This window comes from Populus alba, chromosome 19, assembly GCF_005239225.2.
Source record: "Populus alba chromosome 19, ASM523922v2, whole genome shotgun sequence".
Lineage (NCBI taxonomy): Eukaryota > Viridiplantae > Streptophyta > Magnoliopsida > Malpighiales > Salicaceae > Populus > Populus alba.
The window spans coordinates 1,448,369-1,470,078 of NC_133302.1; the positions used below are offsets into that span (position 1 = coordinate 1,448,369).

The following is a 21,710-nucleotide window of genomic DNA, read 5'->3' on the forward strand; positions in this document are numbered from 1 at the left end:
AGTGTGTTTTCTAACCCTACCTCCTTTTGAGTGCGCCTTTGAGCCCTCACCTCCTTTTGAGTGTGCCTTTGAGCCCTCACCTCTATTTTTTAGTGCGCCTTTGAGCCCTCATCCCTTTGGTAGTGTGTTTTCTAACCCTACCTCCTTTTGAGTGCGCCTTCGAGCCCTCACCTCCTTTTGAGTGCGCCTTCGAGCCCTCACCTCCTTTTGAGTGCGCCTTTGAGCCCTCACCTCCATTTTGAGTGCGCCTTTGAGCCCTCATCCCTTGGGTAGTGCGTTTTCTAACCCTACCTCCTTTTGAGTGCGCCTTTGAGCCCTTACATCTTTTTGAGTGCGCATTTGAGCCCTCACCTCTATTTTGAGTGTGCCTTTGAGCCCTCATCCCTTTGGTAGTGCGTTTTCTAACCCTACCTCCTTTTGAGTGCGCCTTCGAGCCCTCACCTCCATTTTGAGTGCGCCTTTGAGCCCTCATCCCTTTGGTAGTGTGTTTTCTAACCCTACCTCCTTTTGAGTGCGCCTTTGAGCCCTCAACTCCTTTTGAGTGCGCCTTTGAGCCCTCACCTCCCTTTTGAGTGCGTCTTTGAGCCCTCATCCCTTGGGTAGTGCGTTTTCTAACCCTACCTCCTTTTGAGTGCGCCTTTGAGCCCTCACCTCCATCTTGAGTGCGCCTTTGAGCCCTCATCCTTTGGTAATGCGTTTTCTAACCCTACCTCCTTTTGAGTGCGCCTTTGAGCCCTCAACTCCTTTGGTATTGCGTTTTTCTAACCCTACCTCGTTTCGAGTGTGCCTTGAAGGCCTTGCCATCCAATTCTCTATGTTTTTACTCGGGTAGGCCACCCATTACAATGAGACCATTCCTCCACCTGGGTAGGTCACCCATTACAACACGACCACTCTTCCTTTTTCCATCTGGGTAGGTCACCCATTACATTGAGACCGTTTTTTTTTCCACATTCTTTTGATTTGGTTAAATGAGGTTGCCAAATGGGATCTCATGTAGCTTTGGTTAGAGAGAATTGCCAGATGGGATTTCAGGTTAACCGAGTTACACACAGTTTTTAGTTCTAGTTGGATGAGGTCGCCAGATGGGATCTCATATAGCTTTGGTTAAAGGGAATTGCCAGATGGGATTTCAGGTTGACCGAGCTACACGCAGGTTTTGGTTTTGGTTAGAGGGGATTGCCGAAAGGAATCTCAGTCTATCCTAACTACACACAGGTTTTTTGTTCTGGTTAGAGGGGATTGCCGAAAGGAATCTCAGTTTAGCCCAACCACACACAGGACTTTGGGTCCGGTTGAAGTTTTAGGTCAATCAAATTTTGAGACGACCAGTTTTGGAAGACCAATTTTATTTTATCTTTACAACACTTACTATGCACAAATCTTTGCTCTGTAAGCATTGTAAAGAGGGGGGCAACTGTTGTAACCCATTTTGGGTCCCCACATAAAAAATAATAAATAAATAAAAAAAAGCCTGAAACAGTGCCATTTTGACAGCACTGTGGGTCTTCTTCTTCCCCTGGACGCGCGAGACAGGGGAAGAAGAAGATTTTCTTCCCCACTTTTCGCCTAATTTCTTTCCAAAATGGAAATTCTAGTTAAAATCAACTTATAGATACTGTGGAACAGAAATGTATTTTGTCCAAACTAAAAGAAACCAATGTTGCATTTATAGAAGTTCATTGATTTCTAGAAGCAGGACATGGACAGTTTTGTTTTATACATGAATGTACTTTGCTTCTGCAACATTTAAGGGAGAAAACGAAGTCTCAAGTGATTATATTGACACAAGATGTTAAATTCATAAGTAATGGCTAGGAAATAGTATGAGAAATGGAAAAATTCCTTGAATATGTTATAGCAAATTAATATTTGAGTAATGATTCACAGTTTGATTGGTTGTTAGAACCTTAATATTACAATGTGATGTTTTGCAATGAGCATTAAACCGAGACTTGCATCAAATGTTTTCCAATCACCCATTAAACAAAGAATGAAGGAGAATTTTAGAGAGTATAACCTTACTCAGTCAAGAAGGTAAACAAACTCCTCCTTTGGCCTGTAGTTTGTGTTGCTCTTACCACTGACAATTTCCAAAGCAATAACTCCAAAGACATTTATTTTTTGAACTCCAAAAGAAATGCTTCTGATTAATGGAAGAAATAAACTCGACAAATAGAGCACGGGACAGGCAATTGTATACAAGCTTTAATTGGTTTCCTTCAACAATGGAAAGTTCCATCCTCGAAGTTATGGCTAAGAATTAATAATTTGCTCTGCTTTCTTTGTTTTCTGTTCTACATATAAAACCTAAGCAATTTTATGGAGAACATTTGACCTAGTGCTACAGCTATTTTTCTACCGCAAACTTATAGGGTGTAGTGAGGACAGATGAGAGAAACCATCAAACATTCAGTTACCTTGTAAACAGAAGCAAAAACACCCTAAAGACAAAACCAATGAGAAACTTCAAACAGTTACATCTATGAGGTTCTTGAATTAGGATTTGTTTTTTATTTTTTTATGGAAACTTTTGAAACATGAAATCTTTGGGTTGCAGCGGAACTTCAAGTTGAAAAATAAATCTGGCGGAAATCGACATGCACATTCTTGTTTCTTTCCAGAAGCCATTGAGGAACAGATCTAGTGAGCTTGTTTCCTGTCAAGTACGTTGACAAATTAAAAGGGGTTGTACGTTAGAACCTTAATATTCAAAATTCGAATATTTTGATTCACAATCGTTTGGTAAATCAGCATTAATTCATAGAAATGTGAGAAACTCTGCTCATAAGTTATAATCTCAAAGCATTAATTCATAGAAATGTGAGAACTTGTCGATCAAATACACACACACACACATTAAGGGCTCAAGAATGAGATTATATTACACTTTATCAGTTCTTGTAGGCCTACAATATTAGGGAAACTCCTGCATGGTGGGAGACACGTCTCCACCTAAAAACAACTACTACAATACTAGCTGAACCTAGGAAATGCCTTGGCAAGTCAGAACCTACTACAGTGTGATGTTTTGCAATGAGCGTTAACCGAGACTAGCATCAAATGTTTTACAAATGTTTTCCAATCAGCATTAAACAAAGAATGAAAGAGAGTTTTAGAGAGTATAAGCTTCCTCAGTCAAACCTATAGCTATGCCTAGACAAATTTTCTGCCTGGGAGGCCAATCCATTTCAATCTGAAAATTGCATCCTTCACTGTAAATAATGGAAGATAAAAGACATCCTACAAAAATCCAATTAAGTGGACACATAACTTAAGGTTAATTAATTAAAATCCAATTAAAACAACAATGCTTACTTTTAATTTAATATTATATTAAGGGCAGCGTCGTCACTCATCCTACAAAAACCTTACAAAGGGAAGAAGCACATCCTTAGCGTTAGGATGCTTCCACTCCACTACTGACTCCCACCATTCTTTTGGTTCTATATACATTCTTTTAAGAGAAGGGGGAGGAGATGGCTGGCCATTTTCAAGCAACGGAGGACAAATTCCCATCCTCTTCAGCTTCTCACATTCTATAATCCAAATTACCTCCAGAGAATTGCAAATCAGTGTTGCATTGCAGATACTTTTCAGTTTTGGTAATCCAACCAAGTGCAGAAGTCTTAACTTGGGGAGTTTGAATTCGTTGTTGCTGCTTTCTTCACCCATAACCCTTTCTTCATCTGATCTTGTTCCAACTATTATCTCCTCCATTTTCCCACATTCTTCAACTGTAATCTCTTCCAAGTTTACAAGGCTTGGCAGCAAGACAAGAGGGAACAACTTCTTCATGCTCTTACAGCCAGAACAATTAAACCTTTTAAGACCAGTAAATATACCGTTGTAAGATGGCAAAGGTAGTGGAGCAGAGCAGTACCAAGAAGATGAAACCAAGCTCTCCATGCTATTGCAACTACTAATATAGATATACTCCAGATCAGTTGCATACTTTATTAGAGAGGAAACATCGCATAAGCTTTTTGCATCATCACATTCATCAATGGTCAGTTGTTGAATGTCCTCTGGGAACATGTCCCGAAAATCTCTGTCTCTGTTGATACTCAATTTACTCAAAACAATTACTTTATTTTTGTCATGTTCATAATGATTGTGATGTAGCAGTCCTACAGCAATTCTGTATTTTTTTAGCAATCGGGTCTTATCTCGAGAATTGAGATACTCCACAAAATCAGAGTAACCTTCAAAATGGCATTCCAAAGTTTCCAACTTCCTCAAGCTTCCTACTTCCTTTCCTTTAACTGTTATTGGAGAATATAATGGAAATATAAAACGATTGTCAACAACCGAATCCTCCAGTAACACAAAGACTTGTAGGTAAGAGAGTTTAGGTAACAAACCCACTAGGAAACTCCTTTTCACCACATCCATTCATTATAAGATAACTCAAGTTGCATAGACATTCCATGCCTTGAGGCATCTTTTCAAGTGCCAAAGAACCAGAGAGATCTAACCTCTTCAGTACCCTGAGCTTTTCTAATGACGGTACATGCCTTAACATTTTACAACCAATAAGCAGTAATGTAGTGAGATTCACCAATTCAGAGATAGAATCGGGCAGTTTTGTGATACCTGTATAAGACAGATCAAGAACCTTGAGCCCATGTAATTGCTCAAAAAAATGAATCTGCAATAAGCACCAGTTGATTTCCGCACAACAATAGAGTTGAAAGACTGGGACACCTTGGTGAATGGCTGGATGGAGTTTTTTTCAATTTGGTTATGCATCAGTGAAAACTCTCATAAGATTCTCTGTCCATTCCTTTGCACCTGGCAATTCTCTTAATTGTTCACCTGCTTTAACCATGCCTTGAGAGTTCTCTTGCTGTATTTGGATGGCCATGTCCCTAATCAAGTCATGCATCTTGACATATCTTTCATCATCACCCCATTTTTCAGCACTTTCCAATAGGCAGACTCTTTCAAGTTTATTCAGCATCGAGTGGCCTTTGTTAAATTCTGCCTCCCTACTCTTCAGCCCTTTTATCACTCCCTCGTCAATCAAATAAGCTATCAAATCCTCTCTAGGGATCATGAAGTCTTCCGGGAATAATGCACAGTACAAGAAACATCGTTGCAGCGCTGACTCCTTTAAGTGCATATAACTAAATCTTAATATTTGGAATACCTCCTCATCCATGTCCTCCTGCCGAACTCTTGATTGTTTCAGTTCCTCTAAAGCATTCCTCCACTCACATATATCATCCACTCCCCTCATGGTTCCGGCCATTGTTTTAATTCCTAGAGGCAAACCAGCACATTCTCTTGCCATAGATTTTTGCAATTTTTTCCACTTCTGAAGGAATACGTCCAAGTATCTTTGTGAACAGAGCCCAAGCTTCTTCCATTGAAAGAGGCTCCACTTTGATTGTCTCCTGGCAGACCATTCGCTGACAAACTTCAAATGATCGAGTTGTAAGAATTAGTTTGCATCCCTTCACATGGATAGGAATTCCCACCTTATCAAAATCAAAAACAGTTCCACAAATCATCCAAAATGAGAACCCACCGTTGTTTCTCAATTAATGCTTTTGACAGTTTTGCAGCCCTTTTCCTCTCGTTGTCTTCATTTGAAAGATCTAAACGAATGTCTCTTGCAATGAGATTCTGCAATTTATAAACACTAAAATCCTGCGATACCGTGATCCAGTGAACATGAGGAAAAGTGCCAGGTTCTCGTAGAAGCTGATTGTAGATATGTGTGAGCAATGTTGTTTTGCCAACACCCCCCATCCCGTAAATGCCAATACTTTGATGAGGCTTCAATATCATTCATTATCCAAGACCATATAGCATTCTTATTATTTTCAAACTCTCCACCTGTTAGTTCTTCAGTTAGAAACACATCTCGTCCGCTCTCATCGCCATTACGTTGAAGAGCTTCACGAGAGCTATGTCTCACAACAGGCTGCCCAGGGTCTCCAACCATGTTGACTAGTGGAGTACGGAGTTGATCATGATATCTTCCATGGGTAAGACATGGTGGATCAGTTGGTTGGGAAGAATCTTCTTGAAGCTCATCGTGATTTACAAGTGGCCTCTCATGAGAACTACCTCTTACAACAGGCTGCCCAGTTACTCTCTCCAGATGTTGCCTTTGTGGTGCCACATTGTCGACTTCAACATGTAAGATAGTAGGTAATGGATCTCCTGGAGTCTCATTTGTGTTGCCTGTAAGCCCTCCAGAAGAGCTAGCTCCTGCACCAGGCTGCACAACTCCTCCAGTCCCATTCTCTATATCATCCTCCATTACATTATTGATCTCTTCCAAAAATCTTTCTAGTGCTTGACCCATTGTACCTGGTGCTTGTATCCTTCCTGCATCTCCTGCCAAATTGTCGACTTCATTGTTTTGTTCTTGTGGAGTGGTTAAAATGGAATTTTCATTAAAATTGCTTGAACTTGCTATGCTTTTATGTCTTTTGTTGCCACCATGCACGGCTTGAAAAGCTGCTTCTTGAACGTCTTCAGGCACTTTGTCACAAATTGCAACACCACGCCCTCTGACTTGAGACAAATGCAATTTGATCCTCGAAACGGAAGTAGCAGCAGCAAATTTATAGCCACAAAATGTACAGTTGAAAGGACCATCATCCAGCTTCTCAACAAAATCCCAAAATGGATCCCTCTGTCTAGCCATTTTCAGCGCTTTCTTCTTTGGCCCTTCAAACATCAAATAAAAAATTGTCAAAAGGCATAAAAATAGATGTTGAGTTAATTGGAAAATAAGAACTCAATCTTAAAATGAAAATTTAGAGGAAATCATTATTTTTTAAATAATTAAGCAAAGGAAAAGAGTGCATACATCAATCTTACAAAGCAATGCCCTTCAAGGAAAGAAGCCTAGAAGCAAAGGCAGCAAGAACAAATCCTACAGTTTGTTAACAACCAGAAAATTGTTAGCTATTAAACTTGTTTATCAAGATTAAGTGTATTGAAGTTAGTTCAATGAATAATTATCTACATTAGAAATACTATGAATCTAGTAGTATTATGAATCTAGAGTAGGTATTGAAAAGTCTAATATTAATTAAGTACTTGGAAGGTTGTAAAAAACATTTTATAATGTCTATATATATTGTATGGATTTGATAATGAAAGATGTGAGAGTATCATTGTTTAGTATATTGTATTCTATCAAATTGTGTGAGTAGTAATCCCTCCTCTGTTTTGTCATTGTTTTTCCAACAAAGACATCCTAGCCTTAAGTGTGTTAACAAAATAAACTGAATCTGTATAATTAAATCAATCATTACAAATTCTAAAATTAAATAGGCAGGCACTTAACGATATATTTTCCTACAGAGATGTTATTTAAGCAGATTAAAAATTATAACAAATATTGAATAATTTAAATAATTGTCAGAAAAGCAATCTAAAATAAAAATTTGGAAGAAATTCTGCTTGTTTTTAAGATAAGTAGTTGAAGTTGATTGCAATATGAACATGTAAGAACAAACTATGATATGAGTTTTGAGTTCTAAAATAGATTAGAGTAGGATTTACCTTGCAAGCAAGAAAGATACAGATCAAGAACTCAAAAAGAGGTCATTCGATTCAATCAGAAAAGGAAGCACAGATCATGAGAAAGGTTTAAGAAATTTGGCGAGGGAAATTAGGAAATCAATGGTATACTGAGAGAGAGATCTCTCTTTGTGGAAGACTAGCTATTAAAAAATTCACTGCAATTTGGAAGCAACTTTATGTTGTTTTCTTTGGAGAAGTCAATAGATATTGGTAAACAGCAAGTTTATTTTCTGTTGTCAAAGACTAGTCTCACTGCCTCTTGAAACCACAAATGTCACTCTCATGAATCACTTTCTACTTTATTTATTCACACAAACTATTCAACGTGTTCACAGTACATGCTTCAAATCCTTGAGTCTACTGTTGTTAGATATCAAAATGTGAATCTTTCTGTGGTTTTGGAGTTCCATCTAATTAAGATTATCATTGAAGGGTGAACGAAGAATCCCACACAAGATCACAGATCGTGATCGTCAAGTTGGATGTCAACACGCCAATAAACAAGACATGAAAGCTAAGGTAGGACAAGTGCTCGTTCGAGAATCACCAGTTTGGCTGTCGCTGTGACTTTACTTTTATGCATAGCTGTGACTGTGACTTTTAAATGTTCTGTGATATTTTAAAAACTAATATCTCAGCCCATTCCATGTTTTATTTACAGAAGCTATAAACTTTTTAAAAAGGCCTTTATTCTCCAAAGCAAATATTCTATGAATTGAATTAAATGAAAGGTTACTGTTAGAGGACATGGCAAACTACATAATAAATACACTTCGACAAAAGGCTCGGGCAGTATAATTGAATGGAAGAGCCACCCCTAACTGCATGCGCAAAAAAAAGCAATACACTCATTGCCATGCTTATGCAGTATGACGTGTATTTGTCCAGGTAATCATGGGATGCTAGAAATTTCATATTGCATCCTTTAACTTTAAATTTGCCTGAATCAATGATAGAACTGGGATCATCAGCTTGTGTTGAATTTCATATTAAATATCTTGATCTCCTGAATGTCTTAAGCAAGGTGTTCCAAGTAGTCAGAGAGCATTGATACAGATGATTTATTTTTTCATCCATCCTGCTGCCAAGAGGTTTTGTTGTTCAATCGAAATAGAAATTGCAGAAAGATGCTTTCCTTTAGTCATTAGCTTGATTGGAATGGAAGAAATGCCTGATTTCCCAATATTCAAAGTTCCAGAGTGTAATGTTTTGAAAATAAAAGAGAATAGAAAAAAAGTCAACAAAGCTTTTGAAGGTTTAAAAGTAGATATAAATGAATAAGGAGTATTGTATGATTAAATAAAACTTTACTAAGTATAAATAGAAAAAAAAAAAAAAAAAAAAGAGGAATCTGAGATTTAAGAGTGAGAACCGGCAGCAGAGAAGAAAAGGAAAAAGAAGAAGAAGAAGAAGAAGAGGAGGAGGAATGAGGGAAAGATAAACGAAGGAAACGATAGTTAGAGAAAATAAGTTTAAAATATAATATTTATTAATTGATTTGAATATTATGGATTAATTGTTATGGGTAATGAGTTATTTAGTTGACTGGAGAAGATTTTATATAAAGATTATGATATATGAAAATTACAATTTAGTCTCTGAACTTTGAAAATTATAAAATGATCGTTGGAGTATAATTAGAGATTCTGGATAGAATTGAGGATGAATTATGGGCAAGATTCCACTTATAGTTATGAATTTATGATGTTTTCAGTTTGGTCCTCTAATTTGAGAAAATTACAATTTGCCCCTAAAATTTTGATAAAAATTCCAGCATGATTAGAGATTCTGGACAAAATTGAGGATGAATTATGAGCAAACTTCCAGTATAGTTATGAATTTAGGACATTTTCAGTTTGATCCTCCAATTTGACCCCTAAAAATCTACTAAAATTCTAGATTGATCCCTAGCTGTAATATTAGTTTTTTCATATTGGTTTAATGAATAATTGAGGGTTATTTAGTTAATTATTATCAAGTCTTATTATTATTATTATTATTATTTATGAATTAGATTTCAAGAAAACCATTTGAGTTTTGAGTTTTGGGGAACATAACTAGTTTAGTTCAAAAACATATATGGTTATGGAATAAACCCTTAGTTAAGTGTACTAAACAGATTGTGTCACGACCCGAATCCCGGATCCATGACCAGCACATAAGCAAGGTTCCCCTCCAAGGTTCCATATCTATGCTAACCCAAACTTACATACAAACTTATCCTTCAAATAACTCAATCAGAATTCAACACAGCAGTAACAACAAAACTAACTTTATAATATAATTCGATTGTCTTAATACAAGAGTTCATATAAATTCATAGTTTGGAGCACTAACTAGACATAAAGGAAAATGTACAAATTTCAACTAAAAAGCAGGTTCAGAAGGTTCAACAAAAATGACCCGCTAACAAGCTATTAACACACTGCTCCTCATTCATTTATACCCTCTATTTAAGCTTCCAAGAGCTTTGTTGCCTTTTCTTATTATTTTTAATTCAAAACATTATAGGTTGTACCTCTTTTCAAGTCTCTTTTGAATATGTATCTTTTGTATTCATATAAGTATGGAACCTTGGAGGGAAACCTTGTTTATGTGTCAGTTATGAATCCGAGAATTAGGTCGTGACACAATAATTCTGTTTTGGTTGCTCAAATACTTTGGTACAGATAAAGTAGTCTAGTAGATTTTTTATAAGCAAAAAAGAAAAGAGATTAACTTAAATTTTTTGATTTATTTAGAAATAAAACCATTTAAAGACCAAAATTATTCCTGCATACATCACAAAGCTGGTATAAGATCACGGATCTATAGGTAACAACCCAATTAAGAATCCTCCAATCTGTGTTGAAGACAGAGAAGGAGAGAGAGGGAGCGAGAGAAAGACGGGGAGAAGAGAGGGAACCCACTGCAGTTCTCATTCATTTTTTGCATGCCCATTCTGTTACAACTGCCACTATATATAGGCAGAGCAGGAGATGGTGCTGATTTGACAACCTTCTCAGTGATGAGAATTACAATTTATTGAAACGGTGCGCATAAGTAACGGCTTAACAACAGCTTAGTACGGTGCGTTTTGTCAAGAAGTCAGTGGCAATTAAAAGTTATCCCTCCACCATTAATGTTAATTCCTGAGATATGTATGCATCCCTTCATGTGTTGGAATCTGAAGGCCTTTAAGATGGATCATTATTTCTTCTCAGAAAAAAAGAAAAAGAAAAAGGGGATCATTTCTTATCCATAATTGAAGAAAACGTGTGCCGCACATTTTTTTGCGAAGGCAAAATGCATTTATCAGATCGAACATATGCAATTATCATGACAGAGAGGTTGCCGAGGAGCAATTCGGCTAGCTAATGACAGCATGGTTTATCCTCGAAGAAACCAACACGCAGCCCTGCCACCACCAACCCATACACAGACAATATTTCAGCATGTCCATTGATTTGAATATTATGGGTAATTGATTTAGTTGATTTTGGAAGATTTTATATAAAAATGATGATTTTGAGTTATGTTCTATTTAAATGATGAATTTGAGTTAGAGATTTTGGTGAATTAGTAGATAAGCTATGAAAAATCTGGGTTTGAGGTTGAAGATGATGAAATTTCAGTTTGGTTCCTTAATTTATGAAAATTATAATTTAGTCCTTGAACTTTGGAAAATTTATAAAATGGTCCCTGGATCATAATTAGAGATTCTGGATAGTATTGAGGATGAATTATGGGCAAGATTCTAGTATAATTATAAATTTATGATATTTTTAGTTTGGTCCTCTAATTTGAGAAAATTACAATTTGACCCCTAAATATTTGATAAAAATTCCGGCATAATTAGAGATTCTTGAAAGACTTGATGATGAATTATGGGCAAACTTCCAGTATAGTTATGAATTTATGACATTTTCAGTTTGATTTTTTAATTTGACCCCTAAAAATCTGCTAAAATTCTAGATTGGTCCCTAGCTATAATATTAGCTTTTTCATATTGGTTTGATGAATAATTGAGGTTTATTTTTTTAACTATTATCAAGTCTTATTATTTGTTTTTTTATGAATTAAATTTCAAGAAAACCATTTAATTTTTGGATTTTAAGGAAAAATGATTAGTTTAGTTCAAAATACACATGCATCCCTTCATGTGTTGAAATCTGAAGGCCTTTAAGATGGATCATTATTTCTTCTCAGAAAAAAAGAAAAATAAAAAGGGAATCATTTCTTATCCATAATTGAAGAAAACGTGTGCTGCACATTTTTTTTGCGAACGCAAAATGCATTTATCAGATCGAATATATGCAATTATCATGACAGAGAGGTTGCCGAGGAGCAATTCGGCTAGCTAATGACAGCATGGATTATCCTCGAAGAAACCAACACGCAGCCCTGCCACCACCAACCCATACACAGACAATATTTCAAATCTTCAAAGAAAAATATAGTAAGTTGAGAGAATTGATTAATTAATTTGGTAGCCTATGAGCAAATACAAGAGTCATAGATGCTCGCATTAAATATGCTACTTGACCAAAGTGGACCTCATTGGAAGAAACAACCAGAAACAAAGTTCTCTTTTATGGGGAATGATTTATACTTTATACAGTTACAGCATCGGAATTTTTCAAGTTTGAGCTTTCAACGTTCGAGTAGAATGATGACAATTAAAGTCAAGATGAACGTTGAATCTGACCATAAATCCCAGTTGTCCCTGTTCCAGCCCAATACAAGCGGGTCTTTAAAGAATGATGTGTTACTGTTGCAATGAATGTCATTACAAGGGCTATGCCAGCATCACCAGCCTCGTCTTCAATGTTAAATTCTTTCAGAACCAACTTTCCCAATATACACAGAGTCATCGCAAGTAATGATTAGCAAGCAAGTGTGGACATACAATTCCGGAGTCATTTCTCAAGAATCATGAGAAAAAGTATGGTTACCTGGATATAAACATCGAATAGACGGTTCCCAATACTATACAACGAATTGTCATCGTGTTCACATTACACTGCTTTAAATCCTTGAGTCTAATGAATTAATGAAGATAGAAACTCCAAAGAAAATCACTCGGCCAGAGATAACATACTTCAGTACTCGGTTCAGCAGCTAGCATGGATAAAACTATCTCTTCCTTGTAAGCGAGGGCTCTGGCATGGCTTCCATCTATCTAGCACACTGTAACTTGCAGATCTGTTTGGCTTCTGCACTTGCACCTGCAACAAGGAGATAACATAAGATGAACTCTTTAAATCTTAATTGGTCATTCCTAATTTTTTTATAGTTTCGTACTTTGAGATTATTGGAAAATTAAAGCAGTGATTGTGTAGACTTGCGTTATGTCACTACAGATGAAGAAATAGAGGATATCTGTGAAGTGTTGCTAAGAAAAAAAACTTAAAAAGCCTTTTCAAACTTGGTAGCTATTAGTTTTCAAAAACCAGAAAAATCCCATACAGAAAATAAGAATAAAATCTCTATGAGATCTAAGTTGAGATCTGAAAAATTGCAGAATATCATAGTTATCAAAAAGATCTAGAATCTACCAGGGCTCATTGCAAAGGTTGGGCTGTATTGTAACTTCGCATACAAATCTCTGTTGCCGCAATGCATTCTGAAAGAGAAAAGCCATCATAATGTAAGTAGATCCAAATAACAAAAAAGAAGTGCTTGGTCACAGAAATATTTTAGCTCTTTTTACTAGTAGCCAAAAACATACAATTATCAATGAAATGAGTGAAATCATAAATAATAAAAGACAAAGGACAAGAAGCATGTATATGATGCACATTGCTGTTGTAACCTGGCACTTGAGGGAACAGGTAACTAGAAATATCCATTTGGTTTGTGAGAACCAAACACAGTGAGTTTAGATAAGTAATACAAATAATGGAGACTACCACCCAAAATATGAGTAGATGATGTGATTATGATAGGCCATACTAAGAAGTCTAAAGGGTCATGTTTGTGCCTCCATTCTAAATTAACTCGGGAGTTCTGAAGTATTATGATTTCTTGACAGCAAACCTCAAATATTGACCTGGATGACAAAATAATAATCCAAGGGACGAGACTTTTAAAGCATGCACTACTATGCACTGGATTGTCTGAAAGAAAAGATCATATTTGACAGGCAAGCAGGTCAATACTTGGTGCCGTGAGGATCATCACCCTCGCAATCCAGTTTGTTGTTGACTCGAGTTTCAAGGTGTGTGGTTCATATTAAGGAAGTCAGCATCCTCACAATTCTGGTTATAACAGTTCATTTCTGAGTTTGCGTAGTTTGATTAATCCATTCCAGTTCATACAAAACCTTTAATCCATCTTAATGGTGTCTCATATTAATTTGTATATAATAATATATGGAAGTAGGAAACTGAACAACAATTGAACAATAATTAGTTAAATCCTACAAGTCCTAATAATTAACTAAACTCTATTTGCCTCTATTGGTTTGGACATTTCCTTCAAACAAGATGTACTACCCAGCAAGAAAGAAAAATCAAATAAGATTTATGCAGGGAAATGTTATCCGACCTCCTGTTACAATTATTAACAAGAAGAAGATTTACATTTTACATCTTACTGTCTGGCACAATTTCCTTATGCCAAACACATTCAGAAGCAAGTTGTGTTATGCTAGATGAATGGAAATCCCAGAGCTCGACCTCAGATGACAGTTCTTTGAATTGAGTGAAACACATTTGCTCAATCAAAAACTGAAAACAGGATAAGGGAACAACATACAGAGAAGTAAAGAGTGAGAGCATAAATTAAAGGGTTAGGTAAAAAAATGGCGATGTCATACCGAAGCTGCTGCACGAAGTAGTCATTGTCTGTTCAACAGCCACAGGAGCTACAGTAGGTTCCACTGCTGATGTATGAGTAAGACAGAGATCAGGCTACTCAGAAGCTTACTTCAAAGAAATATATGAAATAAATAAAAATATTTACCACATCAACTTAAAGGAAATCTATTTTTGCCAGTTTGACAAATGTTGTAGGAATTTCGAGACTCCAGTGGAATGATTCCGGGTAGATTCCAAGACTTCAAAGCTCTGCAAGATATTTCTACAGAAAAATTAGCATACATAACCCAACATATCCTTTCAAGAACTATAGATTAAGCAACACATTACTTCAGCCAATCACCCACAAATCATTAATTTTTGCAGAAGTAAGAGTTGCAGTACATGCTTTCAAGGTGGAAAGAGGAATTGTTGTTGAAAGACCAGTCACATGTGACGCTGCTCTCAAACCCTTTGTTATCCAAGAAAAACTAGAACAGAGGAAAATGAGATACTTTGTTTCTTGGAGACCCAATTGGAGGAGTAACCCAAAAAAAAACCTTTTCAAAATCTTGAAGACAGTGAATGATATAGGATATCATAGTTATTAATTAACGCTAGTGAAAAACATTAAGAATTTGATTCAATATAGGATATCATAATTATTTCGGCCAAAGAATGATGAGTAATTAGATGCAAATCCAAACCTCAAGCATGATTTGTGTGAGGATTTGATCTTAAATTTTATAATCAAGTTAGATGGTTCTCCAATATTTAAAGATCATCATCAAGTAATTAAAAGCCATAAACTTTGAAGCCAATCAAATTCTCTTTAAGAATCCCCATCTTTAAGAAGACAGGTCATCCAATTCCATATGAAGATAGTAGACAAGTTAAAACAATTTCCTACCAACAAAAAATAAAATAAACAGAGGAATCAATAAATAAGAGAAGGAAGTGTAAACGTAAAGGTTGGGATGATAACAACAAAATGAGGAGTGTAAACGTAAAGGTCTAATAAGAGAAAACCTTCTTGTAGTTGAATTGGATAAAATGTGTTGTTGCTCTCTAAATGCTTCACTTGTCTTCGTCTGGCTTCCTTACCTATGGGTCAAATCTAATTAATATAAAGAGATTGAGAGAGAGGGGGGGGGTGGTGGGGAGATTGATATTGAGAGAGAGAAAAGGAGGAAATTAAGCATAAGCTTACCCGTAATTCATTATTTGTATTAAGGGGCAATGTCGTCTCCTCACAAGCAAATTCTATAAAGGGCAGAGTATAAAGGGCAGAGTTTGAATTCGCTGCTACTGCTTTCTTCATCCATAATCCCTTCTTCATCAGATCTTGTTCCACCTATTATCTCCTCTATTTTCTCACAATTAAAAACTTTAATCTCTTCCAGGTTTACTAGGTTTGATAGTAAAACAAGAGGGAACAACTTCTTCATACTTGCACATCCATAGCAATAAAGCACTCCAAGACTAGAAAATATACCATTATAAGATGGCAATGATAGTGGAGTAGGGAATACCCAAGAAGATGAGACCAAGCTCTCCATGCTATTGCAATAGCTAATCCATATAATCTCTAGTTGCGTTGCATATGAGAAATCATCGCATAAACTTGTTGCATCTTCACATTTATAAATGGTCAGTTGTTGAGTGTCCTTTGGAAATATGACCTGAAAATCTCCATCTTTGTTTACACTCAAGTTACCCAAAATAATTGTTTTACTTCGTCTAAATGAATGATTGGCATCCAGTAGTCCTACAACAATTTGGTATCTGCTTAGTGATTGGGTCTCATCCCGAGATTTGAGATACTCCACATACTCATAGTAACCTTCAAAATAGCATTCCAAACTTTCCAACTTCCTCAAGCATCCCACTTCCTTCCCCTTAACTGTTATCGGAGCATATTGTCCTTTTATGTTATCTTTGGTAGCAGGAGGAATCCACTCCTCCAATACAAAGACTTGCAGGTGAGAGAGTTCAGGCAACAACACTCTAGGAAACTCCTTTTCACCACATCCATTCATTATAAGATACCTCAGGTTGCATAGGCATTCCATGCCTTGAGGCATCATTTCGAGTGCAGTACCAGAGAGATCTAACCTCCTCAGAGCCCTCAGCTTTTTTAATGATGGTACATGCCTTAACATCTTACAATCAGTGAGCAGTAATGCAGTGAGACTCACCAATTCAGAGACAAGATCAGGCAGTTTTATGATATTTGTACGAGACAGATCAAGAACCTTGAGCCCACGCAACTGCTCAAAAAATAAATCTGCTATAAATTGCAACTCTGAATTTCCACATAACAATAGAGTTGAAAGACCGGGACAACATGGTGAATGGCTGGAAGGAATTTCTTTAATTTGGTTATGCATCAGTGAAACTCTTGTAAGATTCTCTGTCCACTCCTCTGCTCCCGGCAATTCTCTTAACTGTGCACCTGCTTTGACCATGCCTTGAGAGTTCGCTTGTAGTATTTGGATGGCCATATCCCTAATCAAGTCATGCATCTTGACATATCTACCATCACCAGTCCAATCCCCAGTACTTTCCAATAGGCAGACTCTTTCAAGTTTATTCAGCATCGAGTGGCCTTTGTTAAATTCTGCCTCCCTACTCTTCAGCCCTTTTATCACTCCTCGTCAATCAAATAAGCTATCAAATCCTCTCTACGGATCATGAAGTCCTCCGGGAATAATGCACAGTACAAGAAACATTGTTGCAGTGCTGAATCACTTAGATGGTTATAACTAAATCTCAATATGTAGAATACCTCAGGCTCCATATCATCTTTTCTAACTTTTGATTCTCTCAATTCCTCCAATGCATTCCTCCACTCACGTACGTCAACCACTCCCCTCATGGTTGAAGCCATGGTTATAATTCCCAGAGGCAAACCATCACACTCGTTTGTGATAGATTTTGCAATTGGTTCCACTTCTGGAGACAGTGCCATGTCGTGTCCAAGTCTCTCAATAAACAAAGTCCAAGCTTCTTCCACCAATATAGGACTTACTTTGATTTTGTGTTGGGTATCCATCTGTTGACAAACATTTTCTAATCGTGTTGTAACGATCAGCTTGCATCCCTTAACAGCTTGGATAGGGACTCCCACCTTGCGTAGCTCAATAGCCTTCCACAAATCGTCTAAAATCAAAACCCATTTCTGTTTCTTCGTTAATTCATTTGACAATTCAGCAGCTCTATACAGCTCCTCATCTTCATTAGAAAGATCTAAACCAATCCGTCTGGCGATACTGTTTTGCAATTTATTAATGTTAGTGTCTTGTGAAACAGTAATCCAGTAAACATGGCAGAAACTGTCTCGTCTTTTTTGAAGCTGGTCATATATATGTTTCACCAATGTCGTCTTTCCCACTCCGCCCATCCCATAGATGCCAATAGTTGAAACTTCATCGTGCATCAACCAAGACCAGATAGTCTTCTTATGGTCTTCGAATGCTTGACCCACCAGCTTTGTCGTTGGTATTTCTAGAGTCTCATTTGTGTTGCATGTAAGCCCTCCAGAAGAGGTAGCTCCTGCACCAGGCTGCACTACTCCTCCAGTCCCATTCTCTATATCATCCTCCATTACATTATTGATCACGGATTGACCCATTGTACCTGGTGCCAAATTGTCGACTTCATTGTATTGTTCTTGTGGAGTGGTGGAAATGGCATTATCATTAACATTGCTGGAACTTGCTATGCTTTTATGTCTTTTGTTGGCACTATGCATAGCTAGAAAAGCTGCTTCTTGAACGTCTTCAGAATCTTCTTGAGGCTCATCGCCAATAGGTTGGAGACCTTCACGAGAGCTATCTCTCACAACAGGCTGCAAATGTTCTCTAATCATATTCTCCACATCAATCATCATGACATCATTGTTGACTGAGGAAGAAGATGGTTGATCATAATGCCTTTCAAGGCCAAAACACAGTGGATCTGTTGGTTGGGACAAATCTCCTCTAGGCTCATCTTCATTAACTGTAAGCCTCTCAGGAGAGCCACCTCTCACAGGAAGCTGGCTCGATTCCATGAACGTGCCCTCAATCCTATAATCTTCCACAGACAAAGGTAAGTTCTCCTGAGCATTTCTTTCACACTCTTGCTCCACTTGTTCACCAGGGATCAGGTCTCTAGGAAAACTAGAAACCCTATCAAGCGGAAAATTTCCAACCATGTTCACTAGTGGAGGACAGAGTTGATCTTCTTGAGGCTCATCGTGATTAACAAGTGGCCTCTCATGAGAACTACCTCTTACAACAGGCTGCCCAGTTACTCTCTCCAGATGTTGCCCTTGTGGTGCCACATTGTCGATTTCAACATGTAAGCTAGTAGGTAATGGATCTCCTGGAGTCTCATTTGTGTTGCCTGTAAGCCCTCCAGAAGAGCTAGCTCCTGCACCAGGCTGCGCTACTCCTCCAGTCCCATTCTCTATATCATCCTCCAATACATTAGCTCCTGCACCAGGCTGCACTACTCCTCCAGTCCCATTCTCTATATCAACCTCCATTAAAAAATTATAGATCTCATCCCAACTTCTTCCAAGTGCGTGATCCATTCTATCTGCTGCTTGTGTCTTTCCTGCATCTCCTACCAAATTGTCGACTTCAACATGTAAGCTATCTATCCTTTCTTCGAGCTCCTTGACGGAAAGAGCTTCTTCTTGTTGTGCCCCATCATTGCTTGACGTTTCTGTGATTCTATGGTTCTTTTCTGGAGGGCCATCAACAGCAGCGAACGCTGCTTCTCGAACCAGTTCTGGCACTTTGTCACAAATTGTAGTTCCACGCCTTGGAACTCCTGACCAATGAAACTTGAACCTGGTAATCGGAATTAGCTTGGAGAATACATGCCCACAAAACTTACACCGCCTACTATCATCAGGCATCTCCTCAACATGCTCCCAAAATGAACCCTTTGGCAGAACCATTTTCTCCTTTTCTTCTGTGGCCTGCAGAGGGGAAAATAACAAATTCATTTATTTGGAGACAATACTGAAATAAGGATTACATTCATAAATCTCCAAAACAGAACTAAGCAAAGGAAAAGACCGCATATATATATATATATACACACACACACACCTTCTGGTCTGATAATTAATATGATATTGTGTCTTCAAAAGAATGCCCTTGCCGCTATGTGACAGAGATGATAATTGAAGTTGGTAGCAAAACAAGCTGTGAGCACAAAACAACAATTTCAGCTTTGAAAAGCAGAAACAATCATTTAATTATTTTCCCTAGAGAAATAAAACAAGTTGGTAGCAAAAATCGTTGCCATAATATGTGAAAAACTAAACTGATCGAAGCTGTAAAACAAAGCATATGCAATTAAATCGATCATTAGGAACAAGTATAAATTCTACAGCTTGTTATTAATTTAATATAAAAAAATAAACAGGCAGGCCCTTAGCTATATATTTTCCTGTAGAGATGTACTTTAAGCAGAGAAATATTTATAGTAAACATTGAATAATTGAAACAATTGTCAGAAAAAGAGACTACCAAGCAATCTAAAATAAAAATTTGGAATAAATTATCATTGTTTTTAAGATAAGAAGTTGAACTTGATAGCGAAATGAACATTTAAGAACAAATCTATAATATTTGTTTGAGTTCTAACTTCTAAGATTGATTAAGAAACACATACAATTAAGTTCCACTTCGTTTCGGAAGAGCCAAAACAAATAGGTGTAGAAACAAAATTAGTGGTAGAAAAACAAGAAAATAAATCAGGATTTACCTTGCAAGCAGAAAAGATGTTGAACTCCAGAAGAGACGATTCGATTCAATCAGAAAAGGAAGCACAGACCATGAGACAGGTTTAAGAAATTTGGTGAGGGAAATTAGGAAGTCAATGGTATAGCGAGAGAGATCAAGCTTTGGTAATTTAGGATGAATTGAAAGAGAAATGAATGTGAAATGGAAATGAAAAGAAAAGAGGGTGCTTTGGTAATTTTTCATAGCTTTTTGCAGATCTAGAAAGTTTAACCTGTGGTACACATTGCAAAAGCTAGAAAAGCTGTGGTCTAGCTTAAGAAGGTGTTTGAAAGTGTAGTAGCGGTTGCTTTTCAAATAGCTTTTTGTGCCGAAAAGCATGTCAATAATATTTTTTCATTTTTTAAAAATTATTTTTGACATCAGCACATCAAAACGATCCAAAAAGTACAAATCACATTCAAATTTTGCAAAAAAAAAAAAAAAAATTTGAATTTTGGTGAAAAACCGGTTTGGCCGCAATGCCAAACGGGCTCTAAAACAAGTAATGGGGCCTTTCTGCTTTATGTCACTTTCTGCTTTATTTATCCACATTAACTATTCAACGTGTTCACATTACACTGCTTCAAATCCTTGAGTTTACTGTTTGATTCTAAAACAACAGTGTTATGTACTTTTTTTAATAAAAAGTCAGAACAATTAATGAAGATCTAAACTTCGAAGAAAATCACTTGGCCAGAAATAACAGTACTGCTCGGGTCAGCTGCTAGCATGGATACACAAATGCTACTTGGGGAAATTACGCATTTCCTATATCAGCATAAAAAAGGAACAATCCTATTTTGTTGTTTTAATTTTATCAGAACTGCAAACTTATTTTTAGTCTGTCAGTAACAGCTGATCTCATAAAGGAAAGCACAGGCAATTAATTGATTAACATGAAGGAGGAATAGATAGTTACCCGTTTACTCTAAAGAAATAAAACAATAGGGCAAGTCCCTTGTGCTTTCTTTGTCCAATATGCAATTATTACTCCCACTGTCTCCTGGAAACTACCATACAAAGGGGCTTTGTTTGTCCATTATGCAATTATTATTTTCACTGTCTCCTCGAAACCACTATACAAATTTTATTCAACCATTGATTCTACTGTTAGATCAAACATATGCAATTTTCATGACAGTGATGTTGCCGACGATGATGAGGCACCACGTATATGATTATAGATAATAGAGAATAGCCCAAACTATTAAAAAATTGGGTTTTAGTTTATGTTTTTTGGTTTAATTTATATGTGTATTTAGTTGAGTTTTATTAATTTGACTTTATTTGTTGGGTTTGATTTAATTATTGTTAAGTATTTTATTTAGTAAGTCATAAGTCCAATCGCTTATTCTAGTTAGGATTTTAGTATTAATACCCCACTTTTCTAAATATAAAGGGATTTTTTATGATTAATAAAAAATTTGCAGATTTTGCATATCTTCAATCCCCTTTCTTTGCTTTTTCTTCTTAACTTTTTCTCTAAAAGCTTCTTTCTTTTTTTACTTTAATTCTTATATATTATTTTTTATCCTGCATCAAATTTCGTATCAAGCTAGGATTTTAATTGTTCTTACAGTTAAATAACCCACAATGT

General features: G+C 36.7%; 2 protein-coding genes and 1 pseudogene across 9 annotated transcripts; all 3 read right to left on the reverse strand.

The window, feature by feature from the left end:
• Positions 1 to 3,189: 3,189 nt before the first annotated feature.
• LOC118031217 (probable disease resistance protein At4g27220) lies at positions 3,190 to 12,404 on the reverse strand (annotated as a pseudogene).
• Positions 11,986 to 20,351, reverse strand: LOC118031215 (uncharacterized). Of its 8 annotated transcripts, XM_073407056.1 has the most exons (9): positions 20,097 to 20,351; positions 19,436 to 19,531; positions 18,564 to 19,302; positions 15,541 to 18,128; positions 15,360 to 15,434; positions 14,497 to 14,613; positions 14,351 to 14,416; positions 13,089 to 13,156; positions 11,986 to 12,758 (listed from the first exon to the last, which is right to left on the reverse strand). In XM_073407056.1, exons 3-4 carry the CDS (start codon positions 19,279 to 19,281, stop codon positions 16,978 to 16,980), a joined length of 1,869 nt encoding a protein of 622 aa, XP_073263157.1. In that variant the 5' UTR covers positions 19,282 to 19,302; positions 19,436 to 19,531; positions 20,097 to 20,351; the 3' UTR covers positions 11,986 to 12,758; positions 13,089 to 13,156; positions 14,351 to 14,416; positions 14,497 to 14,613; positions 15,360 to 15,434; positions 15,541 to 16,977. The 8 variants fall into 8 exon arrangements, with proteins under 8 accessions (XP_073263157.1, XP_073263153.1, XP_073263155.1 ...); XM_073407052.1 differs by having other exon boundaries at positions 15,541 to 19,302; positions 19,436 to 19,489; XM_073407054.1 differs by having other exon boundaries at positions 14,351 to 14,413; positions 14,497 to 14,600; positions 15,541 to 19,302.
• LOC118031206 (disease resistance protein At4g27190-like) lies at positions 15,581 to 16,834 on the reverse strand. Its single transcript, XM_035035550.1, has one exon. The coding sequence runs from the start codon at positions 16,832 to 16,834 to the stop codon at positions 15,581 to 15,583; it is 1,254 nt and encodes a 417-aa protein (XP_034891441.1).
• Positions 20,352 to 21,710: the final 1,359 nt, after the last annotated feature.

Bases quoted from the DNA above. Each gene is read 5' to 3' on its own strand.
- LOC118031206 (XM_035035550.1), bottom strand. From the start codon at position 16,834: ATGGCCATCCAAATACTACAAGCGAACTCTCAAGGCATGGTCAAAGCA.
- LOC118031215 (XM_073407053.1), bottom strand. From the start codon at position 19,281: ATGGTTCTGCCAAAGGGTTCATTTTGGGAGCATGTTGAGGAGATGCCT.